The sequence below is a fragment of the Erithacus rubecula genome, assembly GCF_903797595.1.
Source record: "Erithacus rubecula genome assembly, chromosome: 4".
In the NCBI taxonomy this organism is placed as follows: domain Eukaryota; kingdom Metazoa; phylum Chordata; class Aves; order Passeriformes; family Muscicapidae; genus Erithacus; species Erithacus rubecula.
The window spans coordinates 30,900,248-30,917,303 of record NC_136686.1 but is presented as its reverse complement, the minus strand read 5'-3'; the positions used below and the strand labels follow the sequence as shown (position 1 = coordinate 30,917,303).

Below are 17,056 nucleotides of genomic sequence, written 5' to 3'. Positions count from 1 at the left end.
ACAAAAAATCTTAGTGCTCCCTTGCTATCAATTTTCAGCATTGATGTGGTCCTCCTTGTGAGAAAAAAGGGGATTGCTACCATATCAATGTGTGTGTTTTTTCCTAGAATGACACAACATAGTTGTATTCCCCAAGATACATTGATGTGTGAAGGGAGGCAATACTAGGTATTGCTTTTCTGTTGCCTCTATCCTCAACTCCTGCATCACTGCTTTACTTTATGGCAGTTTTGCAATATGGGTTGCTGTGTTGCCTTGGAAGTTCTTAGCCCTAAATGCTCTCACCATATCCCTATTTCCTTGGACATACATACTGCATCTTGTTTGTAGAGAGCTAGCTCTGGTTGGTTTTCTCACTCATACATGCTGGAAGTGTTTGCTTCATTTACAGGTTTGTCCTCTCTATTTTGCTACTTTATATAGTGCTGGATGGATAGATACAGAAGGATGGAAGAGGCCAGCATCTGATCCTCATTTCCTGCGATTGTTTTGTGGCCCTTTGTGCACAGCAAAAGAGAGAATTCTGAGACATCCTTATGATGTTGGTGGCTCTTGCCCTGGGGTCTGTTCAGCTTCTGTTGCCTCATGCCCTAAACATGGGTGATTTGGCTCTTGGCCTCCCACCTGTTACTCAGAGGAGCATAGACGTGGTTCTCAGACAGTGTTTGAACACCACCAGCAGAAAGCCTTCATTGCACTTGAATGTGGAGGAGAGAAGGATCTTCAAATGTCAGTCTATTTTTATTCTTAAATAGACATTTAAAAGGGAATGGTTCATCTAACCTATCAAACACTTGTTTCCCTTTACTGACTAGTTCTGCTATAGCAAAATCCTCCACAAACATGGCATGTAACTCTTTATTTTATTTAACTAAAATCTGATGGAGGCACATGATTGTTGAGTCTTTTGCTGAAGTCTGAGCATTTACACTTGGAGGATATAATATTTTTATCTGCAGGATTTCCAAAGTGTGGTTTGCCTCAAATCTTTAGTAAGGCTGGACCATCTGGGTTATAATGTATTTGTCCCTTCCCTGCATTATCAATTATTCTCTAAAAAAACTCAAGAAAGCCCCAACCTGTTTGTTCCTCTGCAGGAAGCAAGATCAATGGACAAGACAACAGATCAGAAATAATAAGGATGACCCATTTTGGAGGCATGCTGGCTATATTATTGCACAATTGGATGGTCTTTACATGGGAGCCCTCGAGTGGGCTAAACTACATAAACAAACAGTAAGACTACTGCACCTCTTTTTCAGCAGCTGGGACTGGGATGTCAGTGGACAAACATGGGAGAAGGGAATCGCTTTTTAAAAACAAAAAACAGGATACATAGTGGCAAATACTCATTTTGCATGCCATTCTGCAAAATCTTTAGTGGCTGTTCAGTGTAGATAATGTGACTGAGCACTCAGGCTGTGTAACCACAGATTCTTCACAAGGGGCTTGCATTGGGCATGGCTTTTGTATCCATGTGAATCTTGGAAGGACAGACACTTTAAAGTCCTTGTTGCTGTCACTTTGCAATTGATATTAAGCAAATGACCTTAGGTATAAAGGGTACCTGCAACAGCATGAGTTAAAGCTTTCATTCTTATTTCCAAGCATTAGATTTCAAATCCTAAAAGGCTTTCTATCGTATGTTTTAGTTTGCTGAATGATTTCTCCTTTTCTGCCTTTTAAGTCTCAAAAATATGTGGTTACAAAATATGTGGTCTGTGTCATGGTCGGTCAGATGGGATAGATTTTGGGGTTTAGTTAAGTGATAGTTTAATTGTTGTGGGTTTTTTGGTTTTTTTTCTTTTTTTTTTTCTTTTTTTTTGGTGTTTCTTTTTTTTTTTTTTTTTTGTGTGTGTGTTTTTTCCATCATTTGTTTATCTTTAAATTCAATTAGAATTGTGTTCCACATCATCAGTTTGTATGCAGTAGTTGAACTCCTTTAAATCCAGTAGGGATATGGCAGTTATAACACTGTCCTAAAGTCTAATATCTAATAGCTTTCAGTGTGAAAGGAAGGACTTGAGTAATTGTAGCTGGCCTTCTTACCAAGAATTTTGAAAAGTTGGGAGTTCTGAATTGTCAACAATTGCATTTTAGTAAAACATACATCTTTCTTGCATAGAACTCACTCTGGAGCTTTCATGAATACAGAGTCAGCTCAAACTGGGGAAAAAAAAGGCATTTGCAGTAATAATAATAATCCATCCTGAGAGACCCAAGTTTGTAGGGGAAAACACTAGAAACCTTGACTTTCTAGGAAAAGAACAAATTAATATCCTTTTGTAACTCCTGTACCTGAAGAGAAGAGCCCTGTCAAGCTCATCAGGTTTGGGTTTTTTTGCTGATTCTGAATCTTTTGGATTCATGTGGAGGGAAGGGAGAAGTGCTGGTTTGTGTCTGAGTTACTTCTTTGCAATAGGTGTGTCCTACCTGCACAGTGTGTTCCTGGATGCTTGCTTATTTAACTATGCATTTGATACTAAAAGGATACTAACAGCACTGACCTCTGAATAATTTGAATAATTTTTATCCTCTTTTTAGAGATCTCACCAGCATGTCTATATAAAAATGGTGCATTTAGAGAAAGTTCAGATATGTTGTTCAGGCTGAAATATTTGTGTCCTCCATTCTTGAATTATATGCAGGAAATTTTTTTTTTTTCTTTCCCAAATGTGCCTGCGCAGTTGCTGGGATTTGTTTGATTCTTTTCTATGCTAGTCACAATTTTAGCTTTGGACATTATCACCTGTGTTGAGATGCATGTACTTTTATTCAAAGCAAAAATGTTCATTGTGTATGTATTTGAAATGGTGCTGCTGTTTCCTCTCTTTGCCACAGCCAGTAAGTTAACATAAGTCCTTATCTTTGAGTACATTTTGGACAGCTGCTCTTGCAGCTCGGTCCTTGGTTTTCCTTGGCATCAAAATGATACCTGACATTCTGTAAAATGTTATGTAAAAGTTCATTTTGTTGGATACCATGATACTTTTCAAGTACTTTTGGGAGATCAGACTGCAGCAGTGTGTACATATTTACTGTTGTTATGATCTCATTCAGGAAATAAGGCTTGAAGGCTGTTGTTCCAAGCTTACATGGGTGATAAAACCAGGTGCAGGTGCAAAGTTCCTGACTAGTATTCTAGTTTTGCCATATCCATTTATCTGAGAACCAACTCAGCTTCTGTGAACTGTTGACACTTAAAAGCCCCAAGTAAACTCAAGAACTAATAAAATGAACAAAACCACTTCCAGCATTTTCCTTATTCCTTGTGATTAAAGAAATCTGGATTCAAAGTGCAATAAATTCACCTAATAGATTATTTTTTTTCTTATTTTTAAGTGTTGTACTTTGGTTCAATAAACCCAATTGTTTTGAATATTTTTTTGGACAACAACTCCAGTAACAAGTGCTTTTCTGTTACTCAGTTCTCAAAATAATCAAGGAAATTTCATACTGAAAATCTCTGTAACAAATTCTGCATGTTTTTAAAAGCAAATCTCATTCCTACTGCATGTTTTCCCCAGCGCTTTGAAAGTCTTTTTACCTCTTTTCTTTAATAGATACATTTTGTTTCATTAATAAAAGAATCCTTTCCATGTATTTATTGTCTTTGGATTATCATCATCAGAAACAGGTCTATCTTTTGATCTCTAGATCTATAGTTTGGGTTCATGATGGTGATGAACATCAGAGATATTAACAATACCTTTTATGTGAATTGTGGCATTTTTCTTTTTCTTTTTGTACTCACACTCAAACAAGACAAGAAAAATACCCTAAGCCCCAAACAAAACCAAGCCAACACTCAACATGTGGCAGTCTATGTTTTGTTGCCTGATGTTCTACTTGGCCCCTTAACTCTCAAAATACCAGAGACATGAGGAAGAGAAAGGGGAGATGGGTTTCCCTGCACCATTAATTATCATACAAAGACCAAATGCTCTCCTGAGCACTGAGAAGTTGTTTGGTTGACAGAATAGGCTAAAAGAGAGGGGATGAAGAAAAGGAACTGTGTATACAAAGTCTGTGAATTGTAACAATGGGCACTAGGCAAAGTTGTATAGAATTGTTTCATTTCAGAAGGATGGAAACAAGCTGTTTCATAGCTAATCTGCTTCCAATTTTTTAGTTCTGTTTTCTAGTGCTATGCATGGTAATTTGAAACCAGAGCCAGATACTTAAGTGAGAGTAGGGTTACATGCACACAAATAACTCTGAAATGTTCTGTTTTTCAGCTCTCCCTTAATATTCAGATCTCCTTTACTTGAATAGACCCATCAGAACCAACAGAACTGTTGTAGAACCATTGTGTCTTCCACAAGTAACTGAGACTTACTGCAGAAAGAAAATTTGGGCTTTGAATGGTTTGATAGTAGCACTAGTATATATTTTTCTATTCTTTATGAAGGAAATGCTTTGTATTGCATTGTTCTAAACTTTGGGGTTTTTATTCCATGGAGTCTGTTCTCCTGAGGACTGTTTTAGGTAGGTGCTTCCATTAAGACCTGCATGAAGGCAATGTACATTGTAAACTTCTGTATTTTGAATTTGATATTTATAGATATCATTAAGAGTGATGTCAAAATTTGAATACATCTTTATGTTAAAGTGTAACATTATTCCATCTGGTTTAGCAACATTTTATATCCAGTCAACAAACCCAGCCCTTTTGTCAAGACAATTTCCGAGGGAGGGGCACTCAAAGAACATAAAGCCTTTTCATCTGCCTAATGCTCTACCAACGCTGTGATTAATCTTGGGCTTGTCTGTGCAGGGATATTACTCTTGAATAAGGAGGTGTCAGAGTTTTAAATACTAGAATGACTCCAGGATAGCTGTCTACTTGTACTTCCTTATTTTGTATACTCAGAGTGCTCAGGCTTGGAGAAGTTACTGGAAAACAATTGTTATAGAATAACTTGCCTATTTTGATATCCCATGTAAACAAGCCTTTAGGGCTGGTTCTCTCATTTCTGCTGCCCGTTGTAAGTTTATTTCTCCCTTCCTTGGATGTAACTCAAACTCAAATTGATTTATTGCTTTGCTGTTCAGGACAGGACCCTAGAGGAGCCACACATTCTAGCAGAAAGACTTTTGATGTCACTTTATCACTTCTCTGCTTGTCAGTTTAGTTCATTCATTCTTCTTCAGGATCTAAATGATATATATAAGAAGTTTTTCTGACATTGCTGTGTGAGATTTGGGAAGGTGATTACAAAAAATTGTAATAAGCTTTATATCACGCAATTGTTCTGATGGAGTTTCTTGGGTCTAATTCTTGCTAGGGGACACTGATTAATTCCTCATACAGAAGATTTCTCCATATATCCTGGAAATCAGCTGTAGTTATTCCAAAACTGGGGCACTCAGCCTTGTGATAGATGCTTTAGACCACTCCTGAAATTCCCAGATTGGGCCTGCAGTGCAGATTCCTATATCTTCTGTTAGAATGCATTGTTTTGCTCCTCTTTGTTCCAGAGGAGCACAGTCCTCATGTGATATCACATCAGACAGTCTTAAACACAGATTTATTCAAGGAGAGTAACGAATTTTTGGAAATGAACCAGAACAAAATTTGCTTGGCTTTTAAAAGGGGAATGAAAACAGAACCCTTGGGGGGGCATAACAACCTAGTCCCTTTTCTGCCTCTCTGATATTTTGGCTAGCTTTGGCAACTGTAAGCCTCATCTCACCCAGTGCCTTAGGAATTTGCATAACCTGTGCTTTGAGTGGGTCTTTCCTCCTGCTCTCTGGGTACTGTTCTGTTGTTCTGAAAGCTTCATTGCTTGGCACTTTTCTTTAAATTTGAATGGACTTGTTAGTAGTTACAGAAGTTTTGATTTGAAGTGATGGTAAGAAAGCACAGAAATGTGAAACTTTAAAAAAAAAATACACAGGCAATTCTGACTGATGATGTAGCAGTATCAATGTAGCTACCTATACACATTATAGTGAAAGCAAGTTTTATAAAGGAGAATATGGAGTGGAAGCAAATGGATGTTAAGTACAATAAAAATGTCTTAGGGCTGGCTGAGCAAGCCAGTTTGCTCTCTTCCTGGTGGTACTGTACAGTGGTGCCTGTATGAATCAAACAGTGGAAATGTCTTTTCTTATTGTGTGGTGGGTTTTCAGTGCAGCTGGATGGATGGCAAAAAATGGTGCTTCAACAGTGCCATGTCTCTCTATATGGATTCCAATGAAATAGAAGTAGTGACTGGTTTGTAACTGATTCATACCACTAAGTTGCTTAAAACTATCCAAAGACATGTCTCTTGATGTTGCTCCCTTTTGGATCCTTACAGCAAAAAGATGATGAACTAAAACAATGTAACATACATGAAAGTTGGTTTTGGATTTCTTCCTCAAACTGTAGCCACAAATGGTATTTGTTGTTAGAATGGCTTATTCTCCTGTGTGTAAGCATTGTGGGAAGGTTTAATTCTTTCCCATGGAATACATGGACTGGAGTTTAAATTGTTTCTGGTTTTCCTGTTGGCTATTCTTTCTGCCAAAGCAGCAGATGGATAACCCAAAATCCAGCCTTCTGAATAAAAAGTAAATGGATTTGATGTTCTTTAATTTTTCCATGTCCCCCTTTACTGGGATTTGTAGAGAGGTCAGCTATATATGGTTTAGTAACAGTGGTTTATATTGTAAGTAATGTGTTTCTTTGCTATATGATTATGTGGCATTATAAAATTACTATTCATAGCCCTACAGTGATGTGTGTTCTGACTTCTCTTTTTTAAGCCTTGCCATAATGGTGTGCTGCTTGCAAACACACACTAAGGTTTCTTGAGTTACAGTTACATCTTCCTTTTTGTCTCAGAAACCGTAGCATTGGTAATGCCACTACGAGGGCTAAGTCCTTAAAAGTCTCCTCAGTGCCTGATGCCATACTAAATGTCAGCATCTGGGCTTGTCAGTAGGCATTTCATAGACCATGCAAGAGCTTCCTTCAGGGGTAAAAGAAAAATTCTAACCACTGAGGCTGTGTTAATGTTTTTCTGTCTCAAAGTGTTTTTTATCATCTTCTCTTTTATTCAGCCACTGAGCAACTTTGATATCCAGTTTCTGAATGCAGTTGGAGACCTGTTGGACCTTATTCCTGCATTATTTGAATATTCTGCACGGGGTGGACAATGCAATGTGGATCCAGGAGGCCATGGGAGATACCAGTGGGACATGGGACACTGCTCTGCACTGATCAAGGTGAGCGCCAGAACTTAATCTCTAGTGGCTGTGTTGATTTGCAGAGTCTGCATTTCTGCAGTCTTCCCTGTTCATGTTGCATGTGCAAAAAGACTTCTGTCAATGATCAAGATGCATTTATGCAGCTGTTATTTGTGCCTCCATAGGATTTTGAGTCCAGTTTTTCTCACTTGTGTTCAAGGGGAGGGAAAAGACCAAACCAAACCACAGAGATGGATGGTGAAAAGCTGCTAGAATTACTAGGGGGTGAGGAGCTACCAGGGAGAGGAGACTGGACAAGAATAACTCATTTCACCAAGAGAAGTAAAGTCTGAAAAGGGGTATTGTAAATGACTGCAAATACCTTGGGCAAATAGGCAGGGAAAAAAGGAAAATGATTATTTAAATGAAAGGAGTGTGCTAACGTAGAAACAAATGGGTGCAAGTGGCTGATGTTTTCTGTTAATAGTGATATCTTTGAATGGCTTTCCAGTAGGAGTGATGACAGAAAAAACCCTCACATTTTTAAGATAGGTGACTGATGCATCATGGTGGCAATTATGTTTTTCTGTTAAAATTGTTAAGAAGATTTAGTTAGCATCTGGAGACTCAATGTCAGAATATTGCAGAGCAGCAATATTCACCTTAAACTGAGAAACATTAACTGAAGCATTTGCCTACAGCAAGAAGTTTCTGAGCTAACAACAAGTCATAGAACCAGGGAAATATTTAGAAGAGATGTACTATCCATATATATATTTGCCTTTTGAAATTGAATTTACTTGCATTTGCTTCTGTACTTCACTCCAAAGTGAACCAGAGGAATTCTCACTGAAACAGCATGTTTTAAATTAATGTTGGATATGTTTGCGAAGATCTGATCTGGATGTATGAATAGAAATATTCAAAATTAAACTGGGGAAAAACCATCCCATGTGATGGTATCCCAAATAACCCCAAGATGTTTTATTTTGAAAACAACACATGGGCAAGAATTGTTTCTAGAGGTTTCAGAAATTCATTTAGTACACAGCTAAAAGCACAAGAATTTGCTCTTTCTTTAATAATGCAATTATTCAAACTACTTAAACAAGTATGTCTCTCAGTTTCTATCAAGTAGAAAACATGCAGAATGTTGTGGGGTCTGAAATGATTTATCTTTCTGCTTCTGTTTTCCAGGTTCTACCTGGATATGAGAATATCTATTTTGCCCATTCCAGCTGGTTTACTTATGCAGCCACACTGAGAATATATAAGCACTGGAATTTCAATATAGTTGATCCATACACCAGCACCAGCCGTGTCTCATTCAGCAGTTACCCAGGTAAAGTCAAGAAAACCAAAACAATGTAGCTATTCAATGGACCACCTTACTGTCTTGCAGCTGTCCTGGCTGTAACTCAACAAGCACTGGCTTCAATCTACCTTAAAACTTTTAGCAACCAAGAGGACAAAATGCCAGCTTGAGTTTTCTGTCTTGAGCATGATATTGTTGTCATTGCCTTTTGTTGTTGATTAATCACCTTCAGTGCTCTCAATAGTACTGGTTAAATATTTTACCTCTGGCACAAACATGCTGCTTTGAATTCAGCTTATATAGTCTGCAGTCATCTCAATTGCTGAACTCACCATGCCTATAGCATTTGCATGTTTGGTAACAGCAATTTTGAGCACTTCTGTTTACCCCTGTGACATGACTCCTGCTGTAATAGGATGTATCAAACACTCACTGTTTCAAAGTGTATCAGCTTCTTTGATGTTGGGTTCAGAAGCCTTCAGTAGTTTTGTTGTTTTTTTTTCCTTCCCCCCATGTCTTCCTCTTCCAGCTTCTCTAGAAGCTGTTGCAGAGGGGAGTATTTTTTAATGCTTATTTGGTGTGTTGGTAATATAGCCAGCCAAAATATTTAGACTCTCTTTTGGGAAGATCAGGCCAAATGTTAGAAATAGCCAGTAAGTAATGTTTGAATAGCAAAATATGTACTCTTGCTACAGAATAGCACCAAGAAATGGGAACATGAAAAACCAAAGCAAATCTATAACTCCCTCTTAGACCTGACCTTGTGTAAGGTTTTTGAGGTGAATTTTCAAGTTCAAAAATACCCAGTCAAGAATCTTCATAAAACATTTTAAATGAAGTAAGTACTATAGGCGACTATTTCATTCTCATGAAATTTTGTTGGTTGATGATTTCAAAATGTGCTTTGTTATGGTGCCTTACTGTATAAGGGCAAGGGTCCTTCAGGGCAGGGTCTCCTGAGACTGAGACTGGGAGAATGTTTTGAAAAGCAGTTGCATTTGTTTCACATTGAAAACAAGCCTTTTTCTGCAGGTGCCTGACCCTCCTCAGGAATACAGCATTTTCTGACAACTAAGATTGTTAATTTGAGGAAGGGGTAGAGGTAGTCTGACTGTCTCTTTAGTGTACAGCCTTTCAAGAGCTTGGGTTATCTGTGATTGGAGGAATTTCACTCTCTTGTTGCAAGGAATTTTGCCAAGCTTGTGTAATTTGGTTGAAAGCAAAGGTTTCTGAACTCTTCATCACGTGAATGTTCATAAGGTTATTCTGGCACTCATATCTCTCAGCTGAAACACTGATGATAGCACTACCCTTGATAAGAATGTGGTTCTGTTTAGCAACTGTTGTGTGCTGCATTGTGCTGCAGATTCAAAACTGGGAATCAAGATCAGCCACACAAAGCATTCATTATGTTATTTTTAGTGAGGGTCTGTGGTGATATCTTTTGGTTCTCCCTTTTGTGGATTCTTTGTATAAGGAAAAAGAAATATTCGGGTTTCTTGAGACTGATAAGGCACAGTGTGTGGCAGGATATCTGAAAATCAGCTACTGCTTTGCTGAATGGTTGGGGTCTGTTCACTGGTGTACAAAATCCCAGTGTGCTTCCCTGAGGGTGGCTTCTTTTGAAGCTGCCTACTGCCACGTGGACTCTGACACAGTGATGTGGGAAGGTGTACTTCTACCAACAAAACCGAGTGGGAGCTCTTCCAAAGCATAGTTCCCATGGGTACAGTGAAGTTTGAGAGGTCTGGTATGCAAAGTGTGCTCACTGGCTGCCTGATTACAGGGTGCTATCACAAGCACTGGACAAGCATGGTCCATTGACTGCAGCAAATTGCATTAGTTGTGGATGTAGTTCACAGACTTGCAGTTTTCGTGGGATGAGTAACCACTGGCCTAGTAATGCTCCAGGGACATCACGTAGGAGGGAGGCAACTGCCAAATTCCTTTGCTCCATGTTATGATGGGAGATACTTTCAGAGCATCTGACTCTGGAATCTGCAGCTCCTGGCCATGTTCAACTCGACAATTGTAATGTTTCCCTGCATAAATGTTCCTTATTTTAGTCTCTGTCCTGATAGACACTAAGAATCAGTAAGAAAGGCCAACCTAGTAATCTCTCCTGAATAGTAACATAATCCTATGGACACAGAGCTATTAACTTCTGGAGAAAACAGAGAGCATTAAAAGACAGGTGCCCTTCCAGGCCTTCAGTGACACTTAACTGAGTTATTCAAAGATTATTGTCATGTAGTAAGACTGGATATAAACTAAGACTACGCTGCTGTCCAAAAACTGTGTCAGAAAATGTTAAGGGGTCCTTTGTCTTCTGAGAATGAATGTGCGAAATCCATGACTTCTCCTGGGGTCACGGAGTTAAATTATTAATATTATTTCTTTATTTACTGAATTTCAAAAGACAGGCTGCTAGATGGCAAGCATTAGTATTTGCTGTGACTCAGTTTAGAGGTTTTGAGGCTACTGACTAACCATGATCTGTGTTAGGGTGTGCATTGTGGTACAGCTGGAGGCCCTTGCACTTCTTTGCTCATGTTGTGAGTGAGAAGGTAGGAGGACAACCAGGAATTACAGAGTTCATCCCAGCTTTCCCAGCAATAATCAGTGTTCTGCCATTAAGTTCAAATGTCCATTGTTAACAGCATATCTTCTCTTTGCTGCTTTCTTCCCTTCAGAGCAGCAGTAGTTCTGCAGAGGCACAGTCAAGTGGGAATTAAGGGGAGTTGTAATCTCTATTTTTGCAGAATGATTTCTTCAGTTGCTGCTCATTTCCACACTAACTCATCTTAATCCTCACTTGAACTCTGCTCATAGTCTTCATCTGCTGAGCTGCACGTAGGACAGTTCTGTGAACCTTTGGGAGGGAGGAATGTCTCTGAACTGAAAGCTTGAGCTTTACTGTCTTCTTCAGGCTCTGGACATAAGTACTTCCTGTGGCTGGTGAATCAATGAATGGCAGAGAGAACTGAAATAATACTGAGGATGTTACTGTTCCTCACAAATGTTGAATGAAGTTGTGTTCATTTGAGGGAGCAAGAAAGTGATGTTGGAAACAAGGTGCTATGTTTTGCACCACGTATCTAGTGGTGGATCAGACAGGAACCTACAGCTAGACTTCATGGCTTTGACTTCCACCCTGTAAAGATGACTCTTTCTGCACTTGAATGAGCACAGGGACCTTTAAAAACACAAAAAAGCTGATGCTGTTTTGTTCAGAAAACAGCAGTATGCCTCTTTCAGAACAATAGCTGCCAGGAACTTGCTACCATCTTCACAATCTTTGATGTGCTGACTTTCTGGAGAACACTGTGGCTCAGATTGCAAAAAAATGCTTTGCTTTGCTTGGCTGATAAATTTCCAGACTCTGGAAACTTCAGTTTTACAGCAGAATTTGGAAAATGAATCTAAATGGCTCAGATCCAGAAAATGCAAACAAAAGTACTTTCACTTGTTTCTCTGTAGAACTGCCAGATTCATTGGAAGGAGAGGTTAAAAACAATGAAAAAAAATTGATGGAGTATTCCTAACAAAAATGGGAGGTAGGTTTGCAGTGATGGTTTTACAGGAAAAACATAGAAGAAGCATACAGTGAGATAACATCTGTTACAACTGATTCTCATACACACTTAGAAAAATGGCTCAAGAACACATCAAATATCTGCTGGTATCCTTAGTTTTTATCCCAGTTTTTTTTATCTCAGGTTTTATTTTTCTGGATGTCTTTACCATGGGTAACCTGTTGCTTGTATTTTAGCTTCCCTTTGTTTCAGAGTTGCCTGTGCCTTAAATCAAAATGGCATATGCCACCTTGGAATAATTAGGCTAGTAATGGTGTATCATGGAGGGCATGTTGTGTTATAAAACATTGCAGGATAAAACCTGGTAAATATTAAGGCCCAGAAGGAAATCTCCTTCTTTTCAGCTTAGCTGAGCTTTGCAGTTTATTTGAATTACAGAGTTCAACCTTCAGTTAATTCAAAATCATTCCTTGTGTTAGCACTTGCTTTGAGTCAAGTTCTTCTGTTCTATCTCAGCTGTTGATTGAAATTGAAGAAATAAACTACTTGGTTTGTTTGAAGTAGGACATTTGTCATTGTCACCCACAGAAACTGATCACAGTTCTTATAACAATTTCAGTTATTGTCTCTGTTTGGGCAAGCACCACTTGATTTGTTATGCAGAAGATTATTGCTAGAGTATCCCATCTATTTTGTATAAAATAGACTGGCAGAGCCAAGTTTAGGATGTTTGTCCTTACTTACTTGAGAAAGATCTCTGCTGATAATGTATAAAATTTATTGACTCAATCTTCATGAGTAAAATACCAGGTGCCAGGGTGCTCAGTCTATTCTATACTGATATTTTTTTAGAGAACAGATGACCATGCAGCATATTTTCCTGGATCTCTTCCAATTTGAGAACTTCTAATTTAAAGAAATTTTGCTAAACTAGAGCCCTTAAACATCTGCCCAGGAATAGGAGGCAGAGCTGGGTTGTCTTTCTTGCAGTCATAGGTTGGTGACCTTTGCAGATTGCATTAATAAAGCTTGCTGTGAAAGATTTCATGGAGGAGCTCAACTATTATGGTGTAGCACAGCATTTTAGCATTTTGTACTCTTTGAAGACTGATGTTATTAAAAACTTAACAAGGGTTTAGGTTCTGCATGACTTCCTCATCAGGAGCTCAGTTAACAACCTTTCTTCCCCAACCTGGCAGCCATGTATTTGCTGAGTAATCTAAAAGCCAAGTTATTTCTGCTGTACAAGCAGTCCCTGTGCCATCCAAGGCATAACTGACCTTTGAAGCTCTGTATGCCACCTCCTGGCAAAGGGTTTGCTACTGGACCTAGCACTTCTGTTGGCATGTAACCTGGAAGGAAGTCCTGCCCACAGATCCATCACTGTGTTGACTTTGCAGAGCTGGCAGGCATAAAAAACCCCAGTGACAACATGTCAGAAAGAGGAGTAGGTAGAACTTCTCCTCATACACAGGATGTGGTTTATGATTTAAGAGATGCCCGTGCCTTGGAGATGATTTTAAGAGTACTTAGAAGGAAAAGATTAAACTAGAAGAAAGATTTTTCTGCTTGATGTAATACAGAACGGGTTAATTAAGGGGATTAAGTCAAGTTAATTAAATTATGTTGTCTTTACAGAGTAAAAAGCTAAAAGTTATACTGGTTGATGTAAACTGTTTTGTGGAGTTTTTACTTTGCTTTGGTTTTCACTGTGGGTTTTTTATATTTTATTAGTTCAGATCTTTGTTAGAAACAAACACCTGATAGGCATTTAGTGCATGAAATCTTTAGCATAAGACATAGGTTGACTTATGGAGAAGCTTCTAGGCTTGGCATACAAACACAAAACAAATGCTTTAGACAGAGAATTAGGTGTCTGGAAAGTGTGACAGTTTCTCATTTCAAACTGTCTTTAATCTTTGTACAGTTTGAGTTCACATACACGTGCATTGACTCATCCATATCCTCGTGGCTTGTCTTTATTTTTTTCTATGAGTATATCAAAAGTTCACAAAGGTAACAAGTTTTATGTTATTGTTGTTTAAGGCTTTTTGGTGTCCCTGGATGACTTTTACATACTAGGCAGTGGCTTGGTGATGTTACAGACTACCAACAGTGTTTTCAATGAAGCCCTCATTAAGCAAGTGGTGCCTGAATCTTTGTTAGCTTGGCAGAGGGTCCGCATTGCCAACATGATGGCAAATGATGGCAAAACGTGGGCAGAGACCTTCTCAAAGTGCAACTCTGGTAAGTACACCTTCACATGCATCTTAGCAGAAAAGATTTGTTCCCTCTGCCTCTTGTGTTTGTTTCCTTCTCTTGGCAGGGCATGTAACTCTCTCTGTTCTCATACCCAGGAACCTACAACAATCAGTACATGGTTCTAGACCTGAAGAAGGTCAAGCTGCAGAGGAGCCTTGATGATGGTGCATTGTACATTGTTGAGCAGATCCCAACCCTTGTGGAGTATTCTGATCAAACAAATGTTCTCCGGAAAGGTAATAGCTCCTATAGTAGTTACTGGCTTAGGAAAACCATCTTTTATGCCAATTGAGAATTGTTTTGTACCAAGGAAAGGTTTGTTTAACACTAGTCCTGAGTTTAAAGTAATGAAGCCTTGTGTGAGCAGCCCTCAGCTTTGTGTGAGCATCCCTCTGTAGCTGGGTCATTTGCAATCTGTTCATCTGGTATGCTGTGGCAGCAATGCAGTGAGCATCTGTGCTCCTAGAAGCAGAGGAGGGGAAAATAGACTTTGTCTCCTTGCTTGCTTGTGTCCTTACCTTTATTCTGGTATTATTTTGCTCTGTTATAGAGACCGTTGAGGGAAAATGTGAGATCTGTTTGGAGCAGCACTAAATAACTGTGATGCTGTGGGCTACTTGAAATTATTGTTGAGTGGGTCACCCTGCAAGAAGATGAAATTTTGAATACCAAAGAGGTTCTATGTTAAATTAATCTCCTGAACTTGTCTGGATCTGTGTTTTCCTATAAATATTTGCTGTTTAAAAGGTTCTTTAATTCCCAAGCAAGACTAGCAACAAGTTGATGGAAAACAAACAAAAATCTTGGTGAAGCAGAACACTCACTGTCAGGTTTAATTTGCAAGTGTTTACTAGACATGTCATCAACAAAAACCTAAGTCTGGTGCTTTCTGCTCCTTCCCCTAATCACATGCTGGGGTAAATTGATGAATTGCTCATCATCAAAATGATTGGAAATTTGTCTGTGTTAGCAGCTGGGGTTGCTTCTCTTCGAAATTTTTCCTCATGTCTAGCTTCTTGGAAAGTTTTGGCTTATTCCAGGCATTGCCATATTGTCATTATGCTTTTAAAAGATATTTCTTACTGGTAATTTGGAAAAGTCCCATGTCTCTCTCTTATTCATCTCTGTCTCTTTTGGCTTTCTCGCCTTGGGCTTCTCAATGCTGTGTTGGCATGGGATGCAGACAAAGAAGCTGATAGGGACCCTCTAACTCTGGCACTGGAAACTTTGCAACCCCATCATGGCAGTGCTATACCTGTGCAGAGAGGCCAGGCTTGGCAGGTACCGAGTTCCTTTTGAGGAGTGATTTTGGAGCAGCTGTGTGGCATTCTCTGTAGGACTGAGCCCAACTCCTGGGCTTGGGTACACAGTGACTGCTTCTTCCCTCTGAGATGTTGTAGCTGCTTTGATCTCAAAGGTGGCAGCATGCATTAGAGGTTACACATTACTTCACACCTAGAGCATGTCTTTTCCTAGATATTTGAATGTACCTTGGGCATATTGGATAACAGAGCAGTCAGTCTCTGGGAGTTTAAACATTAAGAGGACAGCCTTCAATACACAGGGTGGGCTAAGCAGTACCAAAGTGCAGTTTTGGAGGCCTCAGCTGCTGTAAGCCAACACTGCTCCTGTAAGCAGCAGATCTGTACCCCCCCATGTCATGCAGGACACCAAACAAGTCCCATCAAGGCCCCTGCCCTGTTCCTAGATGCTTGGAGTAGCTCAGGTGAAGGAGATTATCTTTCTCAAGAGCAATGCTGGCTTCAAGTGTTTGTAGAATGCCTGACCCTGGCACACTCCATCATTGCCATGTAGCTGGTGTCCCAAGATAGTACACTTTGGACACTCTAGTTTGGTCAGAGTGAGTTTGCCACCAGCTTTCTAAGTCTCTTTGAAGTGTAAACCTAGAAATAAAAGAGAATGAGGTGAACAAAGGCAGGTATTGCTGTAGTAAGCCTTGTATTGAAGAAAAAGGTAGCATTTCCTTATACAGGTTTGCAACTTGACAGATTTTTTTCTTTATAGCTTCTTTTATCTTGGTTTTCAGGCCAGTGCAGATGAGTTTTCAAAACCAGGCATCTCTTACTTTGCCCTTTCCAGGAAAAGATGTCCAGGTGCTTTCTAAATATTGACAAAGAAAACTCAGGAATGCTTTAGAGGGGGTGAGGGAGGGCAACACTGTCTCCAGTGAAGGAATAGGTCACAGAAGTAGGCTGCAGTTCATATTTCTTGGTGATGAATGAGTAATGCATCAAAAACAACACATCAGAGCAAAACCTGGGTTCTGAGTGTCTTCCACCATATGTGCAATATTGTCATTGCCCCATCTCTTATTGCTGATATCTTTTGCTCTGAATGGGAAGAGCAGGAAAGCGTTTTGATACTGGGAATTTTTGCTGCCTTCATGTCATCCCCCCGACCCTTTCAACCTTACACTCTCTCTTGACTTGTTTTTTGTCACTCTGCACCCTGCCATATTTCACTGGCTTGTAGCAGCCCTTGGATAAAGCCAGGCTTAAGTTTACTGCTGCACTCTCTGCATGGGATCTGCAGTCTTGCAAAGCCTGAGACACAGAAGAGCTATTGCTGGAGGAGAGCTGCAACAGCTTCCTCTGTTTTAGCAATTTTAACAAAAAGTTTTTCCAGGTGGGACGAAAGTGTCATCTGTATGCACTATGTTCACATGAGACAATAGTAGCTTTTTTAATCCCAGCTAAGCCCTGCTGGTTTGGAAGCTGCTGTGTCCGTATCCTCCGGCTTGTGCCAT

General features: G+C 39.4%; 1 protein-coding gene across 1 annotated transcript in view; it reads left to right on the top strand.

The window, feature by feature from the left end:
- The window catches only part of PLBD1 (phospholipase B domain containing 1), a 35,952-nt gene that overhangs the window by 13,914 nt on the left and 4,982 nt on the right, over window positions 1–17,056 (top strand). Inside the window, exons 4-8 of the mRNA XM_079304539.1 lie at window positions 1,098–1,236; window positions 7,051–7,215; window positions 8,374–8,518; window positions 14,074–14,274; window positions 14,385–14,525. Coding sequence (XP_079160665.1) covers window positions 1,098–1,236; window positions 7,051–7,215; window positions 8,374–8,518; window positions 14,074–14,274; window positions 14,385–14,525 — 791 coding nt within the window. The remainder of the gene's footprint in view (window positions 1–1,097; window positions 1,237–7,050; window positions 7,216–8,373; window positions 8,519–14,073; window positions 14,275–14,384; window positions 14,526–17,056) is intronic.